Source organism: Hypomesus transpacificus, chromosome 23, assembly GCF_021917145.1.
Source record: "Hypomesus transpacificus isolate Combined female chromosome 23, fHypTra1, whole genome shotgun sequence".
Taxonomy (NCBI): Eukaryota; Metazoa; Chordata; class Actinopteri; order Osmeriformes; family Osmeridae; genus Hypomesus; species Hypomesus transpacificus.
This window is the reverse complement of record NC_061082.1, coordinates 5,700,209-5,716,988: the sequence shown is the minus strand read 5'-3', so window position 1 is coordinate 5,716,988 and position 16,780 is coordinate 5,700,209. Positions and strand designations below refer to the sequence as shown.

General features: G+C 49.2%; 3 protein-coding genes across 5 annotated transcripts; 1 reads left to right on the top strand and 2 right to left on the bottom strand.

Annotated features, from left to right (window-relative positions):
* Positions 1 to 1,455: 1,455 nt before the first annotated feature.
* mettl21cb (methyltransferase 21C, AARS1 lysine b) lies at positions 1,456 to 3,050 on the top strand. Its single transcript, XM_047047289.1, has 4 exons — positions 1,456 to 1,662; positions 1,854 to 2,014; positions 2,253 to 2,370; positions 2,491 to 3,050. The coding sequence occupies exons 1-4, from the start codon at positions 1,509 to 1,511 to the stop codon at positions 2,886 to 2,888; spliced, it is 831 nt and encodes a 276-aa protein (XP_046903245.1). The 5' UTR covers positions 1,456 to 1,508; the 3' UTR covers positions 2,889 to 3,050.
* A 940-nt stretch (positions 3,051 to 3,990) lies between these two features.
* On the bottom strand, positions 3,991 to 7,876 carry LOC124485537 (rhodopsin kinase GRK1-like). Its single transcript, XM_047047216.1, has 7 exons — positions 7,041 to 7,876; positions 6,158 to 6,285; positions 5,815 to 5,972; positions 5,364 to 5,447; positions 4,964 to 5,088; positions 4,571 to 4,772; positions 3,991 to 4,309 (listed from the first exon to the last, which is right to left on the bottom strand). The coding sequence occupies exons 1-7, from the start codon at positions 7,737 to 7,739 to the stop codon at positions 4,020 to 4,022; spliced, it is 1,686 nt and encodes a 561-aa protein (XP_046903172.1). The 5' UTR covers positions 7,740 to 7,876; the 3' UTR covers positions 3,991 to 4,019.
* A 1,665-nt stretch (positions 7,877 to 9,541) lies between these two features.
* tfdp1a (transcription factor Dp-1, a) lies at positions 9,542 to 16,600 on the bottom strand. 3 transcript variants are annotated; one of them, XM_047047696.1, is made up of 13 exons: positions 16,545 to 16,594; positions 15,569 to 15,646; positions 14,272 to 14,357; positions 14,037 to 14,103; positions 13,471 to 13,574; positions 12,107 to 12,231; positions 11,706 to 11,871; positions 11,443 to 11,589; positions 11,132 to 11,200; positions 10,780 to 10,931; positions 10,523 to 10,689; positions 9,953 to 10,031; positions 9,542 to 9,847 (listed from the first exon to the last, which is right to left on the bottom strand). In XM_047047696.1, the coding sequence occupies exons 3-13, from the start codon at positions 14,281 to 14,283 to the stop codon at positions 9,709 to 9,711; spliced, it is 1,227 nt and encodes a 408-aa protein (XP_046903652.1). In that variant the 5' UTR covers positions 14,284 to 14,357; positions 15,569 to 15,646; positions 16,545 to 16,594; the 3' UTR covers positions 9,542 to 9,708. The 3 variants fall into 3 exon arrangements, with proteins under 3 accessions (XP_046903652.1, XP_046903655.1, XP_046903653.1); XM_047047699.1 differs by having other exon boundaries at positions 14,043 to 14,103; XM_047047697.1 differs by lacking the exon at positions 15,569 to 15,646 and having other exon boundaries at positions 16,545 to 16,600.
* Positions 16,601 to 16,780: the final 180 nt, after the last annotated feature.

The window sequence follows — 16,780 nt, the reverse complement described above, 5'->3', positions numbered from 1 at the left end:
CTCAGCTCTGTGTATCTCTCAGCTCTGTGTATCTCTTAGCTCTGTGTATCTCTCAGCTCTGTGTATCTCTCAGCTCTGTGTATCTCTCAGCTCTGTGTATCTCTCAGCTCTGTGTATCTCTCAGCTCTGTGGGACGCCTGTGGTCAAGGGGGCTGAATCCTCAGGAGCCTTTTCAGCAGGATCTGTTTTTACTGGCGGTCCAGACTGTGTTGGCCTATCGCTTACATGACAGTGGGCTTTAAGATGTTCTGTATTTACACGCAAACATCCTCACAACTGGCACAGAGGGAGCGTTAGTGTCAGCTGTGCGTGTGCAGTATATCACGATGCACTGTGTGTGTGTGTGTGGGTGTGTGTGTGTGTTGGAGAGACAGAAAGAGAGAGAGAGAGATGTGTGAAGCAGTTCCTGCCATTTGAGGAGAGGACACCTTCAAGATGACGAGAGCATGGATGAGTTGTGTGGGTAGACACCCTGTGGTGAGGGTGGCAGGTGAGGAGACTCGTTCCCTGGGTCAGGCTGATGGGGGGGAGAGGAGGTCTCGTCTGGGCCTCCTCGTGTCTCCCCAGACGGCCAGTCTTCCCTCATGCAGCACCGGGTCCCACGGAAGACATACCACCGCAGCTTACACATCACTCTTCCTGAAATCAGACCTTTGCTTCAGGACTGGTGTGTGTGTGTCAGTGTTCCTGTTGATCAGTCCTCCATCTTAACCTTGTGAGTTACACCACAACCTCTGGGCTTCGTGTCATCAATGGTAAGATGCCAAATTCCCATCTAAATCTCTCACACTGAGGGGGTAGAAGAGGACGAAGTGGGGATGATGGAGGGATGGAGGGATGGAGGGAGGTGGGATTGAGCCTGGAAATACATTCCCTTTGGGTGGGGAGACATGGTGCTGGGTTTGGTTTCATGATCCTGTTTTAACCTATCTGACTAATCATCCTGCCCTGGAATAACCCGCTCTCAATAACTCTGCCAGAACAGGGGAGTTTGTTCATAACGTCAAACTCAGTGCACAGGAAGGACAATTTTCTAATAAATGTGTTCGACAAAGAACATAAAACGACTGTAAAACAGTCCAGAGAGCATGGAACATGAAACCTGAAAGGTTTAATATAGATCACATAACCTAGAAAACACATGGTCTCAGATTCAGGGGTCTGTTCACCGAGTCATTAATCTGGGGTCGTTTAGTCTTCCTGATAGCGTGGCTCCGGGCTATCCTCCAGGAGGGATCAGGGAACAGGACAGAGGCTTTAGCACACCAAGCTGCAGCTTTAGTCTGCATACATGACTCTGTCATTCTCTCTCTCTCTCTCTCCCCATCTGTTTCTCCATCTCTCCTCCCCTCCCTCCTTCCCTCTCCCTAGCTGCATGTTCCAGGGGTGGTCCAGCAGAGATGCCTCTCCTTTATAAGCACGTGACAGACACACAGGGAGAGAAACATCCTCCTTTGTCTCTACGACTCTTCCAAGTGGGCCTCACCTGAGCCAGAGACCAGGTCCTGATGGGGAGCCAGGCTGCAGCAGAGCCTTCGGACCTGCACAAAGGAGAGGAGGGGGGAGCGGCCAGGAAGAAGACAGATTCAGACAGACACCATGACGGAGAGAACAGGAGAGGGAAAGAGAGACGTGCGGCGGAGAACGGTTCCACAAACGAAGGTGAGCGACATTAGCTCTGTCAGGGTCTTCAGTCAGCAAGTCGTGTGTGGAATCTCCTGGGTGTCCTGTGTGAACTTTATGAGCTGTGAGCCTATTGCTCTCATGGTTCAGTTGTGTTTCTGTTGTGGCTCAGTTGTGGTTCTGTTGTGTTTGTGTTTGTGTTGTGGTCCCGTGTTGCTTCCTTTCTGCAGAAGGGAGGAAGGAGCTGATGGCAGGAGAGGCTCTGGACCGCAGGAAGAGGTGGGAGCCCAGCGTCTTCTATTCTGTTGGGAAGGAGTCCTTCTTCTTCGCTGGTCATGACATCACCATTCATGAGTCTCTGGACTCCTACGGCGCTCTCATCTGGCCTGGGGTGAGTACTGCAGTGATTTTGTGTCACAGACGGCTTCACAAATGCCCACTGATCTGCACCTATTGCAAAAAACTAAGAAAGAAAACTAAGAAAAATAAATACATTCTGATATGGAAGACACTTTAGGAGGAGCTCTACTGACTAGTATTCACATTCCACCCATGTTTCTGCAAGAAAATTGTGTCATGGAATGTACACAGAAAATACAATTAATGTGTGGGGGTGTGTGTTTATGTAGGCAGTAGCTTTGTGTCAGTTCTTGGAAAACGACAATCAGCAGGTGAACCTGATGGACAAGGCTGTTCTGGAGATAGGAGCTGGGACCGGCCTGCTGTCCATCGTGGCCAGTCTGCTAGGTCTGTCTGCCTACCAGCCTGTGTCTGTCGGCTTGCCTGTCTGTCTATATATGAGTTAAGTAGTTGAGTTGGTCAGTTAATCTGACCAACTCATTAATCTGATAACTCGTTGTTCCCCAGGCGCCTGGGTGACGGCCACCGACCTTCCTGAAATCCTGTCCAATCTGACCTTTAACCTCTCACGGAACACAAAGGGCCGCTGCCGCTACACGCCTCAGGTGACGGCCCTGACCTGGGGTCGCGACTTAGAGAGGGACTTCCCCCTCTCCGCTTGTCACTATGACTACGTACTGGCGGCAGACGTGGTCTATCATCATGACAACCTAGACGAGCTCCTGGCAACCATGCGTCACTTCCTGCGACCAGGAAGTGGGACCACGCTGCTGTGGGCCAATAAGGTGAGGTTCCAGTCAGACGTGCGGTTCACAGAGAGCTTCAAGAGCAGCTTCAACGCCACCTTGCTGTCAACACTGCCCCAGCAGGAAGTCCACATCTACAGAGCCACAGCACAGGACTGATGGAGGGGAGGGGAGGGCTCCTAGTTGACAATTCACAAAGACAACAGAGACGTGATTCTATTATTTTACTAACATTCCTGAGCTGTGTTTTCTATTGTTTAACTTATCCACACAAAAACCCACAAAAGAAACAAAAAGGACTATAAACAGTACTTTTCTAAATCCTGTTTTATTTACCCATTTGTCATATGTATAATAAATTGATTTATTCAATTTCATGCTTAACAAATTGTTCCTAATGAGAATGAAAGACATCACTATCTTCTACACTATTGCTTTTGTATAGTCAGCATTAAAGGGACATTCCATCCATTATTTGTGTGAACCAGGTCACTGACACAAATAACAATGAAGTTTCTTAAGGTGACCATTTTCTCTCGTCATATTTAGGTGCTTCATTGTCAGTGTACACGTTACATCATTATAAATCTATACCGAAAGCAGATACACTTCACTACCTCTACATCGTTCACCTTACAATACTGCTATGGAAAGACAAATAATTCACCATCAGCACGTCTATAGTTAACAGATATGTATTAGTTTCTTAGCACCACAATGTTTCCCAAACGAAACAACATGCTCTTGGCTTCACTCCAGAACCATGTACAATCTGAGGTCTAGATAACTCCCTCAAACTCTCTCTAACTCTGTCTTGCAACACCCGCTGATCCAGTAAACAAACATAATTCGATATGTACACTTTCAAAGTCTCAATTAGTAGAATCCATCACTGTGACCTATGAAACAGTGTCTGCAGGTGTCTGCACAGCCCCTGAAGCAGGGAGCCGATGAATCCATCCCAGAATCGAGGTTTGTCCGGTCTAGAGGCCCACCTCCAGCGTGGTGTGTGTGTGTGTGCGCCTGGTCAGTGCTAGTGATGGCTCCACGGCAGGCCGGTCCAAACATCATCGTGTAGACACTAATATTATTAAAACATTCTAATTAGGCTCAGCGACGCTTGCTTCCTGCTCCAGACTGTCGTCTCCAAGGGACCTGTCTCGTGGGCGGTGGAGTGGCCCCGCCCCCGAGAGGGACCTAGACACATTTCTCTAGCATACGGGGGGGGGGGGGACCACAGACATCCTGGAAACTTCCGGAACGGGCGGATTGGAGGGCGGCCTCGCTCGTCTAGGACAGGCAGCAGGTGGAGGATTTGGGCTGCTCCAGGATGGACTCCCTGCGGAGGTCGTTGGGTACGGAGCCGGCCGGGCCCCACACGTTGAGCTCTCCGTAGATCCCCGTCTCAATCATCTCCTCCTGCCAGGGGATGGGGATGTTGCCCGAGGAGAACTCGTCAAAGAACACCCGGTCTGGGTCGTCCAGGCCCACGCCCTTGATGGTGGAGAAGGCCCCCACGTCATCCAGGTCCTTGGCATACACCACCTTGGAGTCAGGGACGAAGGGTGGGGGCAGAATGCCTGGGGGGGGGGGGGGGGGGGTCGTGAGAGAGAGGGGGGGGGGGGGGGGTCAGAGACATTAGCGAAACCATCTGAGGAGAATCCTGTTATCTTATCTAACAGGCTTCAGTAGGATGTGGGTGTTCGTATCTGAGGGGGTGGCAAAGGGGGTGGGGGGGGTGGTTCTAGTCATGAGGCAAGCATTGCTTCCTAGTGGACGATGGGAACAAATTTGTGTGTATGTGTGAGCGTGCGTGAGCGTGCGTGCGTGAGTTCACGTACCGGCGTCCAGTTTCCTCCAGTTGATGCTGGCGAAGAAGGGGTGAGTTCTGATCTCATCACAGCTGTTGTTCCTGAAGCCCATCCTCTTGTCCACTTCCTTAGCCATCAGGGCGTCACACAGGGAGCGGGAGTTCTCACTGAAGGATTCTGGGTAGACCACCGTGCCGTTCAGGATGCGGTCCTTCAGCTCGTCACGTTCCACCTGGAACGAGGAGGGAGTCAGGTGGCTGAGCGGTTAGGGAATCGGGCTATTAATCAGAAGGTTGCCGGTTAGATTCCCGGCCTCATGGTTTCCAAGACGATCCAATCACGCGTCGGCACTCATCACGGATGAGTGATAACAGGAAGACATGGTTGTAACGAGGGACAGGATAGGACACTAGGCGGGGTTACCTTCTCTCCTCTGTTTCTGAAGGGGTTCCTGGCAGCCATGAACTCGTAGAGAGTGACCCCCAGGGTGAAGTAGTCTACTGACGTGTCATACTTTTCTCCTTTCAGCATCTCCGGAGACATGTACCCTACACAGGGTCAGAGGTCATCCTGGTCAGACTTTTATTCATAACTGAGAATGCACTCATTGATTACCATTTTCTAAATTAAAAGCGGGGGAGAACAGATTTGACTTTTTCACAAAGCGGGGACATGTCCCACCCATGTATGATGAAACTTGTGCCCTTGATCCTGGTTGAAGGGCTTTTTATACAAACACTTCATTGGTCCATTTAAAGAGCTCAGCTCTCTTGACTCCCTGGAGCACCGTGACCAAGCAGTCTAGACGGCACCAGTCTCTCACCTGGCGTGCCAGCGTAGCCTTTGATCTTCTCCTGGCCCTCCTTCAGCTCCACAGCCAGACCCAGGTCAGATATACGCACGTTCCCTGGAGAACACACACAAGGATAACAAAGACGAATGACATTCATATCTCCCAACCGATGTATCTGTCTTCATTGTCCAGCAGTACATTCTCAAGTTTGTGTATGTATTTGTGTGTGTGTTTCATTTACATTTAGTCATTTAGCAGACGCTCTTATCCAGAGCGACTTACAGTAAGTACAGGGACATTCCATCTGAGGCAAGTAGGGTGAAGTGCCTTGCCCAAGGACACAACGTCATTTGTCACGGCCGGGAATCGAAAACCTTCTGATTAGAAGCCCGATTCCCTAACCGCTCAGCCACCTGACTCCCTATGTATGTATTTGTGTGTGTGAGTGTGTGTATGTATGTGTGTGTGTGTGTGTGTGCACCTTCATTGTCCAGCAGTACGTTCTCAGGCTTGAGGTCTCTGTAGATGATCCTCTTCTGGTGCAGGTGCTCCATACCCTGGATGATCTGGGCGGTGTAGAAGCAGGCTCGGGCCTCGTCGAACCCTGGGTTGTCCTCATCCACCAGGTAAACGTGGTACCTGACACACAACCCAGGAGGACGGCGGAAGGAGGATGAGAACATGGTAGGGCTCTCCAGTGACGCTTACACGTTTAGACACAGAAAAAGCAAACATGCTCACCACACTAGCAAATACAGATATTGCTCCTGCGATAAAAGTGTATTTCTATTTGTGTTTTGTTTAGGAGTGTGTGTGGTTGTTACTTCAGGTCTCCTCCGTTCATGATGGTCATGACCAGGCAGAGTTCGTCTTTGGTCTGAAAGGCGTAGGCCAGCGTCACAATGAAGCGACTGTGAACCCTGGCCAGGATCCTCTTCTCCACCATCGCCCCCTGCAGGAGGAGAGGGGGAATAACAGCACGTATTAAGCAGTCTCGAGGGCCTGAGCCATACACCTGCCGTATTTGAACTCTACACAGTGTGCCTGGTTCTCAAGATAATCAAGCCACTGACACAAATACGCACACATAATTATGGAAGGAAGGGAGGGAGGGAAAACAGACACAGAGACAAACACACCCAGGCACACAAAGGGCAGAAGGCCAGAGGTAAAGAAAGGACGCTTTCATGTTCATGTCAAGTTCTGCACGCGTCAAGGGCAACAAATAAGCATCCCCAGCAGTTCCAGTGCTGACAGCTTTTCTCTAAAGCTCTGTGTAATCATCCTATCCCTGGGCTGCTGTGTTTAATACCGACGGCTCAGACCAGAGAACACAGAGACCTGGACAAACCTCATTATCTCCACAGGCTCCGGGCACATGAACTCAAGGGTACATGGATATACTGGGATGGAAATTCTGCTCTAAATTGTAAATCACAATACTGTATTTACTACATCGAGAACGAATAAAACGAAAGTCAGCTCAATTCACTGTTCATGTCATGAACGTGAAACATGAATACATGACTACAATCAAAAATGACACTGTCATTTTTGAAAAATGACACAACATAGTACGATAAATGAACAGCCACGGCTGCTATTGCTTGACATTTTCCACATTAGCGGTAAGACGAATGGGTCCCTTCAGCGAGTGGTTCGATTATCCCCTGTCTGGCCGTGCGCCCCAAACTCCACCCCTCTCACCTCAAAGCCTTTCCTCTTCTTCAGCCTCTTCTTGTTGAGCTTCTTGCAGGCGTACAGTTTCCCCGTGGCCTTCATCTGACAGGCCGACACCTCCCCGAAGCCGCCTTTCCCCAGCACGCGGAAATCCAGGAACCATTCGGCATCCATGGGCTGCATCTCCAGCCACTTCCACTGCAGGAACCTCTTGAAGAACATGCCCTCCAGGAAGAACACATAGGGCACCTCCTGGAGGTAGCCCAGGACAGAGGTCAGCACGGGGGCAAAGAGCCCATCCCCGGCCGCCTCCTGGCCCTCCTTAGCCTGGGCGATGACCTCCGGGGTCAGGAAGGGGCAGAAGGACTTGGCGTTGGGCTCCAGGTAACGCTGGACGATCTTGGAGGCCTTGCGGACGCGGTCCGAGTCCTCGGCGAGGTCGTACTCCTCGATGTCTCTCCACAGGCTGCAGGGAGCCTTGTAGTCCGGGGCGGCCTCGAGGAACTCGCGGAAGAGGCGCTTGCCGATGGGCTGCTCCACGCAGACGGAGGTGAAGCTGAGGTCCGTAGTGTCCGCCAGGCCCTCGCACACCGTGATGTGGGGCAGCTTGAGGCGGCTGTGGAACTTCTTGTCGCGCGCCGACGCCGCACTGGAGCCGTCGAAGCTGCCGCGGGCGTTGATGTAGGCCGAGTTGGCGACCACGGTCGTCAAGCCTCCGATATCCATGGCGACGGTTGTGACCGCGGGTGAGAGCTCAGAGGGGGTGCATGGTAGTAGGACGGAGGGATGGAGGGAGGGGGGAGAGAGAGAGGGAAGGAAAGTTAGGACTTTGAAGAAAAGAAAAAGCTAAGAAAACCCAAGGCTGAAAGGTTAGGAAAGGTGCAGAAGAGGAGGGATGTGTGGAAAGAACCTATTTAAAGGAGAGAAGAATTGTGCCTGCAGCAAGGCAGAGGGTCAGTAGAGAAGTCTACTGATCCACAAAACATCGCTGAGTGCTTCCCCTGACACACACGCCTCCTTCCCTCTCTCTCTCTCTCCCTCCCTCTCTCACACACACAACCTTACGTCTCACTCTGACTCTCTCTCACACACACCTGACTCAACACCTTTTTTCGTAATGCCTTTATCCACTAACTCCCTAATGCCCTAGACAGAGAGAGGCCAGAACTGGGTGTGTGGTATCCAGACTGGGTCAGGGCAGCTGGAGCACCAGAAGACATCTGAAACAGACAGCACACTCATGCAGCACATCCCCCACACAGAGGGAGCCTAGGCTAGGCCCTGGAGGCTAACCCCAACTGCGTTTGTCCAGGGAGGTGTAGTTCAGTTCCTAAATAAGCCCCGTGACAAAATAGGTAGTTCCTCCTTCCCTCCACACACACACACAGAATCAAACATGAGGCCAGTTTATTAAAACAATTTCTATATTTAATTTGCAAACTTATATTAGATTACAGAAAAAGTATTTGGAAGTCAGTACATGTGTTGTTCAGGTTTAAAAAGGAGATCTTTGAAGGGAGTACATAAAGACCTATACAACCACATTGGATACATCAATCATTTTCAGGTCTTCCTTTCCGCCACTGACCTCTAAAAGGATACTACAAGCTACGATCAGGGTAAGATCTGTATACGTCATAAACAAAGCATGTTGTGTTCCTATAGGGATTGTGGGTGATGGAGGCTTTGTTCCCCGCTGGTGCCAGTCGTACGTAAACACTACAAAAGGTTCAGATGGCCAAGGCGTTTCGAGATTAGAGAAGCTCTCCTCTACAACAACAAATGAACAAATTCTAAACAAAAACAAAACAAGCCGACATGTTTAGAACAGCTGCCTACCGAACACAAGAAAGCCAGCCCCATACACACACACACACACACACACGCACACACACACGCGCACACATTGGGGGAGGTAAAAAAAAAAAAAAAAAAGGGTTTAAATCAACATCAACCAAAATACAACATTATCCACACATTTTAAGGAGCGGGCCCCCATCCTGAGGTGCCATGGCAACTGTGTTGCCATATTCTTGGAGTCACACTGGCAAAGCGTGTTGTGGCAGCAATTCTGTACTGGCAGCCATTTTGGAAAATCGGATCATCGTGAGTCTGCCCAACTTCAAAAAACAAAACAAGGTGTAACTATTTCACACAAGGTGCACTATACATTCTCCAACAGCAGGGGTTGTAAAGAGGGGAATTTCACTTTATTGTTGTAGTGCGGTGGCCAGCAACTACAACTACACTGGAACTACACTCGCACAGCTTCAGTGTGGTGCCCAGCCCACAGACTACATTCCCCAGAGGGCCTTGTGCGTGACTTGCGACCCATAGAGAACACACAGGGTGCACACCCTTAACACCTCCACACACACACACACACACCACCCCCCCCCCACACCCTTGTGAAAGAGTGTAACAGAGATTAGAGGGGAAGGAAGGGGAGAGAGAGAGAGACAGACACACAGACAGAGAGAGAGAGAGAGACAGAGACAGAGACAGAGACAGAGAGAGAGAGAGAGAGAGAGAGAGAGAGAGAGAGAGAGAGAGAGAGAGAGAGAGAGAGAGAGGGCGCTGGAGGGAGAAGAGGGCACACGAGAGATCACATCCCACAGTGACGAGGTGGGGCGGTTCGGGAGGACTGTGCTTGTCGGAGGCGCGAGGCCAGGCGAGGCGCGGGGGGACGGCGGGGCTAGTCTTCGTCGTCATTCTCGTCGTAGTCGTCCTCGTCGTCCTCGTCGCCCATGTAGGAAACGGGCGTCTCGACGCGCGAGCCGCTGTAGTGGGAGTCGTTGGAGCTGGAGGCGAGCGTCGCGTCGGCGCCGCTGTCGCTGCGGAAGCCACATGGAGGGGGACAGCGTTTGAACGGAGCCACGCTAAACAACCATGACGGTCCTGACGGCGGGGGCAACGCAAACCCCTACACGAGGCCTTACCTTCCCATGTGATAGCGCCCCCCGTTGGCAGAGGTTCCCCCAGTGATGTAGACGTTGTTTATGGGCCCCTGGGCCATCTCTGCAGGACACAACGCAGGACATATGTACACATCACAACACAGGACATATGTACACATCACAACACAGGACATATGTACACATCACAACACAGGACATATGTACACATCACAACACAGGACATATGTACACATCACAACACAGGACATATGTACACATCACAACACAGGACATATGTACACATCACAACACAGGACATATGTACACATCACAACACAGGACATATGTACACATCACAACACAGGACATATGTACACATCACAACACAGGACATATGTACACATCACAACACAGGACATATGTACACATCACAACACAGGACATATGTACACATCACAACACAGGACATATGTACACATCACAACACAGGACATATGTACACATCAGCGTTAGAAGCACAATACAACAGCACAAGGGCCAGTACCAGCCATAGATCCCAACCCTAACTAAGCAAAGTCACACAGATTCAAATCTCCTGATTCAATTCCTGACCTGTGACATAGGGCTCCAGGGCCTTGGGCACCAGGCCGCGGGCGGTCTTCAGGTCCTCCGGAGAACACTTGCCCACCTCCAGGCCGCACGCCATGCCCATGCGCTTCAGAACCTCGATGTCGTCGTGGATCTCAAACATGCTGTCGAAGTTGAACAGGTACTCGAACCTGACGAAGAGAGGATGACCGGGAAACAGGAGAATGAATTACCCCAGCTCTATAAATCATTATCATGACCCTCGTGTGACCGTCACATACTTGTCGTTGGAGATGCTGCAGTCGATGACTGTCTTCTTGCTGGTGTTGACGATGATGAAGGGCAGGTGGATGACTGAGTTAGGGGGTGGCGGCCTGTTGGTCTGCTGTTCTGACTGCCGGTTCCTCTGCACCAGGTTCTTGAAGGCTATTTGCTGCGGAAACCACCAAGAAGAGAACAGTTGAGAACAGTTGAAGTTGTATCCTTCTACAAAGCAGGCCATGGTTTGGATGACCTCGGTATCAGTACCAGCTGAAACAGGCTGTTTCAGCTGGTATGGAAACGGCGCATTTCTGCACAACGTGAATGACTCCACGAGCCAGAGACGCCTCAAGGACACCTAACGGGTCGCACCTGTAATATGAGCTCTTGGAGCTGCGACTGTTTCTGTTTGATTCTCTCCAGACGCTTCTGTCTCTCCACCTGGTGAACACAGACAACTTGTTAGGCGGTGAAATTAAAGGAATGAGACGGACAAGAAAAACAGGTTGAGAGAGAGGAGGAGCAGGGGTGAGAGAGGAGGAGCAGGGGTGAGAGAGAGGAGGAGTTGGGGTGAGAGACGGGGCAGGGGTGAGCAAGGAGGAGCAGGAATGACACAGACATGAGGACCAGGTATAAGAGGAGTTGGACCGCTAGGCCCTACCTGCGTGCCAGCACCCTCTCACCTCAAGGTTCTGGCACTCCTGGGCAGAGTTGGTGGGCAGGCCGATCCACTTGATCTCCTTCTTCTCCTTGGAGATGATGTTCATGGCCATGAGCACGTTGAGAGCGTCGTACACACGCCTGCGGATGTTCTTCTGGTCGTACACATGCTGGGAGGAGAGTGGGGAAAGCTCAGAAAGGCTGACAGGGAAAACGGACACACGGAACAATATCCTCTTTGGCGTCACAGCCGTGACCCTCTCTCCGTTCTCGAGCGGCGACTCACCGAGTCGTTGGGGGAGAGGTGGTTGTCCGCAGAGCTGAACTCCGCCACCAGCTCGTCCGCCACTTCGTTGTAGGTGGTCACTCCTTTCTTCTGCACCTTCTCACACACCTTCATGGAGAAATGTCTCAGGCCCTTGCCGTTCTTCTCTCCCTTCTTCCCTCGTTTCCTGTGCGTTTATAAAAAAAGAAAGAAAAAGAAAACATCATGTCCGTGGGCTAAATTTACCACAACCTGCGCTAACATGCATGCTATGGTCTTGATTAAATGGGTCTGGAGGAGGGGGGGGGGGGGGGGGGGGGGGGTGGTTGAGGGATAACAGGGGGGAATGTGGAGTGGAAGGTCAAGTGGGGGGAGGGGTCTGGAAAGAGGGGGGGGAGGGGAAGAGAGAGCGAGAGACCAACCCTGAGGACCACGGAGAGGCGTCTGGAGGCTGGCTCTGGGTGAGGAACTGGGAGCTGGGCGTGTGAGGGCTGTTTACCAGGATGGCATTGGACACACTGGGCCTCTGAGGTGTGCCGATCACATGCTGCGGAGGCAACAGAGAGAAAGGGCTGAGAACCGTAGGGACCCAGAGGAAAGCAGGGACAGGATGGGATGACATCTCTGACTGTATGGATGACATCTCTGACTGATGGGAGGACATCTCTGACTGTATGGATGACATCTCTGACTGATGGGAGGACTTCTCTGACTGATGGGAGGACATCTCTGACTGATGGGAGGACATCTCTGACTGTATGGATGACATCTCTGACTGATGGGAGGACTTCTCTGACTGTATGGATGACATCTCTGACTGATGGGAGGACTTCTCTGACTGATGGGAGGACATCTCTGACTGATGGGAGGACATCTCTGACTGTATGGATGACATCTCTGACTGATGGGAGGACTTCTCTGACTGATGGGAGGACATCTCTGACTGATGCTACATGCAGCAGTAGAGACGTTTAACTGACATGGAACATCATCAACCACTCGGCCAAATCTGCATGAACAACTGCACAGTTCCGACTTCCTCCATGCAGACTGCGTAGACAACTAAGGCCTGGTATCCAGGCTGTACAGGCATTTTAGCATCCAAGCACACTATCACTATATATGAAGAGAATGTTTGGTAAAGGTGAATATCCATATCCTTCAGTAGGTCCTTGATCAGCTCATATGTAAGCAGATTTCCGTTATGTATAGATGGTCATGTATGTAATGGGATGATGGCCATAATCCTGCTGACTGCAGACTGTGATCAGCTTATTATCAACCCCTCCGGTCACCTCGCAATGATAATGGAGGGGCTTAAAAGAAGGAGGAAGAGAGAGACGGAGTGTGTGTGTGTGTGTGTGTGTGTGTGTGTGTGTGAGCATGTGGTTCTGTATGTTAGAGAAGAATTTGTTCAAGGGGGTGAATGGACGGCACACAAAAGCAAAGCACTTTGTTCCAAAACCTTATTTCTTTTGTTCAATGGGAGAATATCAACACCCTTCCTGTCCACCTAAAATTCAAGTGCTTTTTCACACGATTTCCTTCATTTACATTTACATTTAGTCATTTAGCAGACGCTCTTATCCAGAGCGACTTACAGTAAGTACAGGGACATTCTCCCCGAAGCAAGTAGGGTGAAGTGCCTTGCCCAAGGACACAACGTCATGTGCACTGGCCGGGAATCGAACCGGCAACCTTCAGATTTCTAGCCCGATGCTCTACCCGCTCAGCCACCTGACTCCCAGTGGGTTTCTCCGTGTACAATAAAAGGTGAATGGCTCACCATGTGTGGCGCAATGTTGACATTGGAGGGTCCCAGAGTTTTGGGTAGCAGTTGCTTGGCTACAGGGATGGTGGTGGGGTGGACCGCAACCAGAGACAGGACACCTGGGACGAGTGGCAGAAGGAGCAGAGGTCAATCCATTCATCCTGGTTTGTATCAACCACTTTGAACACAGTATCTAGAGATATGTCCTTCTCAAAGAAAGAAGGAAAAACTCCACACTTTTCAAGGAGAAGGTCAGAGAGAGGGTATACATTTCCTCCAGTCCTCCGCAGAGTAGATCGTGCTTTGACCTATCCTATAACGTTAGATCAGAGCTTCTCACGAGCAGAGAGGATGTCGGTAAAGAGTATCGACACAGAGCTGTGAGGATGAGCCCAGAGCTCCTGTTGTGCAGTACCATTGCCCCCTGCTGTAGCAAAAGGGCCATGATCAGCACATGGCAGGTGAGCCACCATTACAGCTGGATTACTCCTTCACATTCACTGTGCTTCATTCTGGATTTAGGCCCAAAGGGGTAACTGCCCCAGCAATCACAGCACACACAGACAGACAACAAGACTCACCCTTACTTGGGCTAAGATTCTGGTCAATGAAAACCTTTAGCTCTCCATTTGTTTCAATCAGACCAGCCTGTGGAGGACATGAGAAAACACAAATCGACATCAACACCAGCTCATTCATTAGACATGAGAGATCCCTTTGGGGATTTCACCACCTAATGTAGGTTTATTAGAATACAGCTCCCCCATTGAGACTCCTTTCCCCAGGCCAACCCTCCCAGTTCAGGGTAGGACTTACATCTTTGGCCATGATCCTAGCGGACCGGGGTAGTAGGGTTCAGTCTGTGTAAGGAACCTCCTCTGAAGCAAACACTAATGAGTCCCCTGAAACAGACAGACAAAGTGTTAGTGACAGCCAGTAAGTGTAACATATAAATGGTAAGACTCAAATCAAAAGGTAGGCTCACATGAACATATCTATTTATAAAGCACATGCACTGATGTATGCAGGGCATGTGCAAGCTTAATTAACTCATCTAACAGCACAAGGGTTGTTTCTCTCAAGATTAATCTATTCATAAATCTTGTTTTGGGCAACATGTTTGTGTTTAGATGAATTTGTGGTCAACTTTGCTTATTGTTAAAGATACGTTCCAGAATATCCACAAAATCCACCATAATTTAAAAAATATATTGCTACCCTCCTGAGTGACAGATAGGCCTCGACATAAATGAGAGTTGGGTAAATATGATTAAGACGATTAGTTATGCTTTGCAAGTGCATCCTCAAAACATGCATGTGCACGTATTGTATGTAAGGTATGTGGTCAACCTGCTAATGGTATTAATAGTTTATTGAGCAAGGCCCGCCTGCCTACATGCACACAAAGCACTGTTAGCTCTGTTAGCATGCTACCTCGCTGGAGATGGGATCAAACTGAAAAAATGTGTCTAAGGATAACGTTATCGAAAGCAATGACTAAGCTAACTGCTATGGACTTGCACCTCTTAGGATTTACCTAAGCTCATGTTTAAAAAGTTGTACAACATAATCACAACTTTTTTTTTAGTGCATTGAAACAGGCCTAGGTAAGCAACTATTGACCACGTCCGCCCGACCCAAGATCCTCCAACTTCAGCTAACGAGCCTCAGAACATCATCGAAAACATTTGCTCTAAACGTTAGCTAGTAGCTAGCTATACCACTAGACCTGGACAAATAACTTATAATTGTGACTAGAGCAGTAACTATCTACTTTGACAGAAAATGAACATGTATACATTTACAGTGTGCAATAGCATCAGCAAGTGATTGCTTTTGGTATACCATTGTATAACTAGTCAATTACTAGATAGCTACAAGCCAGTATGTGGCTAACATTAGCGAGTTGGTGGCTAGCTAGCTAGCAAATGCACGTTTTGAGACAAGGACCCGAAAGCAATTAAGCGATGATTGATTCAGTAACATTGGAAAGATAAGCCCAAATGATTCAAATCTTTATCATTTGCAATATGTGAGAGCTAACGACATGATTGCAGTTGCAAGTACAATCTTTGAACATTAACAATATCTGTTTAATTTAAAGTGCACTTACGGGTGCACTCTTCTATGCTGCTTCTTCGACGGCTGTTTTTGTTGGCATCGAGGATGGAGGAAGAGGAGGTCTAAATCCCTACCGCCAAACAGGAAACAAAATATAGCCTTTTAAAGATTGTTCAAGTCAAACACATCTGTAATCGAAACGCAACTTTTATTGAGAGAGAATTATATTATTACATGGGTAAACCGGTGTATATGTATAAATGCTGATTTACCAAAAGGTGCTATGGCTAGCAAACGTTAGCTACGCAATATGGTCAGTCTCAACTAGGTTAGCTCTCACTAGCTAGTGCTAGTTTAAGAACCGCTACACCAGTTCCATAGTGGTTTATCCTATGTTGGTGAAACTATTCAAAGCATACCTTTCCATTAACATATCGATAACATGCTCAAAAATGTAGGATTTAGCCAGCTAGTTAACTACCTTAAATTGAGTTTATAGTAGGATGTTATGTAAAGAGTTAGGCAGACCCCGGCAAGTCCATTATGAGAATATTTAACCGAACGATAGCTGCCTAGCTTGATGCGAGGTACTTCCAACAATATTGAGGCGACGTTGGAGTCCTAACGTTATCAGTTTGACAGTTGTGATTAGGTCCAAACAGCTGTGGTATGTAGACCTTAGTTTCACGTTGGTTTAACTAGATTCCTTAATGTTTTTTTTGCAACAACTTGCTAGTTACCCGACTAGTTAGCTAGCTAGTATGTTTGAAGGGATGTCGGCGGCCAACTGCAACTGTCAAAGCCTACTGTACTGTACGTAGCTAACCTAGCTGAATAGCACTAGCGCCTTAGCCAACTTGGCTAGGCTAGATCAGTAAATATTTGACCCTCTGAGTTTTAAAACAGATGGAGGAACTAGGTTACGACAGTGGATCGCCAATTTAACCTCTTTGGTATATATTTACAATCGCCCCCTTTCGGTTTCAGAATATTTCATTTCACTTTACACTAGGAACAACCAATATTACCTTTCGCCGTCCTTCTGTCAAACTGATCTTGGCGGTGACTAGGATCGGAGAAGTCTGATTGGATAGCGTCTGTTCGAAGCATGCCATGCTTACAGTAAAGGCCACGCCTTCAGTACTCACTGATTGGTTGACGTGTAAGGACTTTTGAGTCTAGTCGTCTGTTATTGGTGTACGTAAACCAAGAGCCTTTTCTATGGGTCTGAGTTTTGTACTCGGTTAGATAATACATTGGCAGG